The sequence below is a fragment of the Aplysia californica genome, unplaced genomic scaffold, assembly GCF_000002075.1.
Source record: "Aplysia californica isolate F4 #8 unplaced genomic scaffold, AplCal3.0 scaffold01302, whole genome shotgun sequence".
Taxonomy (NCBI): domain Eukaryota; kingdom Metazoa; phylum Mollusca; class Gastropoda; order Aplysiida; family Aplysiidae; genus Aplysia; species Aplysia californica.
The window spans coordinates 127,059-130,500 of NW_004798572.1; the positions used below are offsets into that span (position 1 = coordinate 127,059).

Below are 3,442 nucleotides of genomic sequence, written 5' to 3' on the forward strand. Positions count from 1 at the left end.
GGGGGGCAGTGTTACTGACTGAAGTGTCTTTAGGCCATTCTCAAAGGGGGGATATCAACATGTTCTTATGCACAGTAGAATTGTAAATGGGCTGTTTTACCAATCTCATGCTCATACTGTGCCGGAACAAATGCTAAATATTACAAGTCATTCCATTGTTGACTATACTATTATTTACTTTAATGAACACTGATAACAGTTTAAAATGTTGTCTCGTTAAAAAAAAAAGTACGGAACGGTTGGGGTAAGGCGCGTCGGGGAAGCATGTAGCCGGTTTTCGATGACACGTCGTGTCAACGCGTGTCGAGACGGTCTGCTGAAACCGAAGCGGCAATGTACATGGCTGGTTTGGCGATGCCATTTTTTTATCAGCTGCAGGTGTCTCTTTTGTTAAGTCTCAATTAAAAAATATTTCTATGGTTGTTGTTTTTTTTTTCAAACCTAATATTTTTTGGGGACACGTATTAGGCTGTTTCCTATTCATCAGCTAATTTTTTTATAAAAATGAAATTTTTGTTTGTAGCCGGTTTTTTAACCCATCGACGATATGGTGAACAGTTGATATTTTTATCCTCACCCTTGTTATCGTCATTTACCATCAACTTCTTTTGTATCTTTGTCACTCTCTTGTGAACTGCTATTTCTTGGGTGCTTTGATTGTCTAAGCAGACTTTGTGCTGTTGAGGCTAGAGAGGTGAGCAGAGTAAGTCCGATTCCCCTTTTGGACTTCTCTGTTGACGTCCACCCCTTGGCGCTCATATGACGTCCACCCCTTGGCGCTCATATGATCATATGACCGTATGCAGTTGCTCTCGCCGTAAAACCTTACTTTTTAACGTTGTCCGTTGTTTTAGGAAGAAATCAACATCTTTACGTTCCGGACATTTCCATTGATGCTCTGTTGCTCTCTCCAAAATTTAATTTCGGCTCCAGGCGTATAGACTCTGTAAAGACATCTCTTAACCCTTCCTTACCAGTCCGACAGTTTTCTTCCCTAACAAAAAAAGCCTTACTAAAACAAACTAGATCCAGATTTCATTATTAAAGCAATATATAAATCAAACGTTCAATTTCTGTGGCCCTCTGTTTTCCCCAGAGCCCCCAGTCGCAATCCTCGGTGCTCCACAACACTCTGTCACCCGCGGAGAGCAACGTGAAGCGAGTCCACTACATGGACAAAGCCCTGGACATAGACCGCTTGACCACCACCTGCCCCCCGCCCCGCAGTCAGCCTATGTCAACTTCCGCCTACCACTCGGGGCGCGGCAGTCACTGGAACACCAACAGGGCGGTGAGTTGATACGATGGACTGTATGCACTGACTCTTTTTTGTTTTCATATCTTACTTCGTATACTTTTCTTTCTTTCTTTCTTTCTTTCTTTCTTTCTTTCTTTCTTTCTTTCTTTCTTTTTTCTGTCTTTATGTTTTTCTGTTATTATGTTTTTCTGTCTTTCTTTCTGTATTTCTGTATTTCTTTCTGTCTTTCTTTCTTTGTGTCTTTCTTTGTTTCTTTCTTTCTTTCTTTCTTTCTTTTTCTTTCTTTCTTTTTTTTTTTATCTGTTGCCCGTCCACTGCAGATTGTAGCCCTCTAACAACGACCCCCACTCTACTGTTGTCCGTGTTCAGGTCATATCAATCTGGTCTCTGACGTCATCCTGCCATATTTTATTTGGTCTTCCTCTTTATACTTATAATAATACTACACACACTAGGTCTTTTATCTTACTTTCATATCAGTGGGTCGTTGGTGGGTGTCCCTGGAACACCCAGCAGAGCGATGAATTAGAACCCAACTCTGTTATCATACTATATTATTATGCACAGTGTCTTCTATCAAACTCTCACACCAGCTGTAGATGGTTGGATGTTGCCAGTGGTAGACCCTACTACTTTACTACTTTTCTTCGTTCCCTCTATTGTTTCTTTTTGTTTGTGTGGGTGGTTGGAAGGTGCTACAGGTAGGTCTTACATCTTGTGGTTCCCTCTTGTCTCCTGTTTCTGGATGTGTGTCTCGCTTGAATTGATTCTCTCCAGAACTAATTTAAATACTCCAAGTTATTGTACAGATTTATACGATTCTCTTCCCTCTTGTTCATCACTTGAATCAAAGATCATTTATAACAAGATTGTTCACTCCTCTCTTTGAGCCTATTAAAAAAAGTGTCCTCAAATTTCGGTGGCGCCCTCTTGGAGAAAATGCGGACTTTGCGATAAGACTTACCCCCTATTTGTGGGGAAAAAACCCAATAAAAGCGAAACTAACTAGATCTAACTGTGCTATTCTTCTTCCGAAGAAGAAGAAACGAAAGAGAGTTTCAAAACAAAGACTGCAGCGACATCTGAACCAATGCGCGGACTTCCGCGGACACTTTTTTGGCTGAGTTAACTATCTTGTTATATACGATCTTTATTTGAATCTAACTGTTCTCTTAGATGTGAGTAATTCACTGCTGTGACGTCAAGCTTTGATAACGCACCACTATTGAACTCTCTGCAATGTAAGGGGAAAATTGTAGACCCTAATTATAGCTGACAATTACTGCTGGTGGCGAAAAGTGTCTGAGTTGATGAATTCACGTCCCACATTTTGTAAGAGAAGAATTGAAAAGAAAAATGAGGAGTGGTCTCCCAATCTTCGTTTCGATAATTTCTTGTCTGGTCTGTGAAAAGCTTTTTTTTTTTTTTTTTCCCCTTTCACCTGATGGAACTTAACAAAAAGAGGACGACAAAAATAGATTGCAAGTAATGCATCCCAACCACTTGATTGTTCCAGAAATAAGGGGAAAAACCCGAAAATATTTTAACATCTAAAGTGCTGGAATATAACGTTTAAGCATTTTTTTTCTATGAATGTTGTTTATATATAATATCTGCGGAAAATGTGCGTCCTTTTAGGATAGTGAGAGCCCCGATTCTATCTCCGGGGTGTCTCGTTCAGTAGACAACCCTGTACCAAATCGATAAATCTTGGCCACATTCAGTGTTCACACTCCATCCCTTTTTCTGTTCTTCCCGGTCATGTTTGCTGCATTGCTTACGCACGGTTCGCACTGTCTTGAAAATGTTTGATCCTTACATTTTAGAGGATAATCGCGACGGTTACAATAAAATTATAATAATCTATGAAATCGTGAGTTTTTATCCCCGACAACTAAACTTTTCACACAATTATCTTTTGTCAGGCGGACGCTGTAATGAAAAATTTCCAAGAGAGTGTGTGGGTTTTTTTTTCACAGCTATACTTTTCACCCAATTATCGTTTCCCAGACGACGTAAGGAGAGATTTCCCAGACAGTGTGGACTGGACTGTAATAACAACATGAGCACTGGCTGTGTCGAACTTCGTTGTTTCTTTCCGCACCCGCTTTTGCTCTCGTTTTTGTGACCTTTTTTTTACATGTAATTTTCCCATCTTGTTGATCTCCTCTCGCCCACCCCCTA

At 40.3% G+C, this 3,442-nt stretch overlaps 1 protein-coding gene across 1 annotated transcript in view; it reads left to right on the forward strand.

Moving 5' to 3' along the window:
• The window catches only part of LOC101855843 (protocadherin gamma-A12), a gene marked incomplete at its 3' end in the record, with an annotated part of 35,175 nt that overhangs the window by 29,600 nt on the left and 2,133 nt on the right, over positions 1–3,442 (forward strand). The window contains 1 exon segment of the mRNA XM_035973495.1: positions 1,097–1,291. Within this exon segment, the coding sequence (XP_035829388.1) occupies positions 1,097–1,291 (195 nt within the window).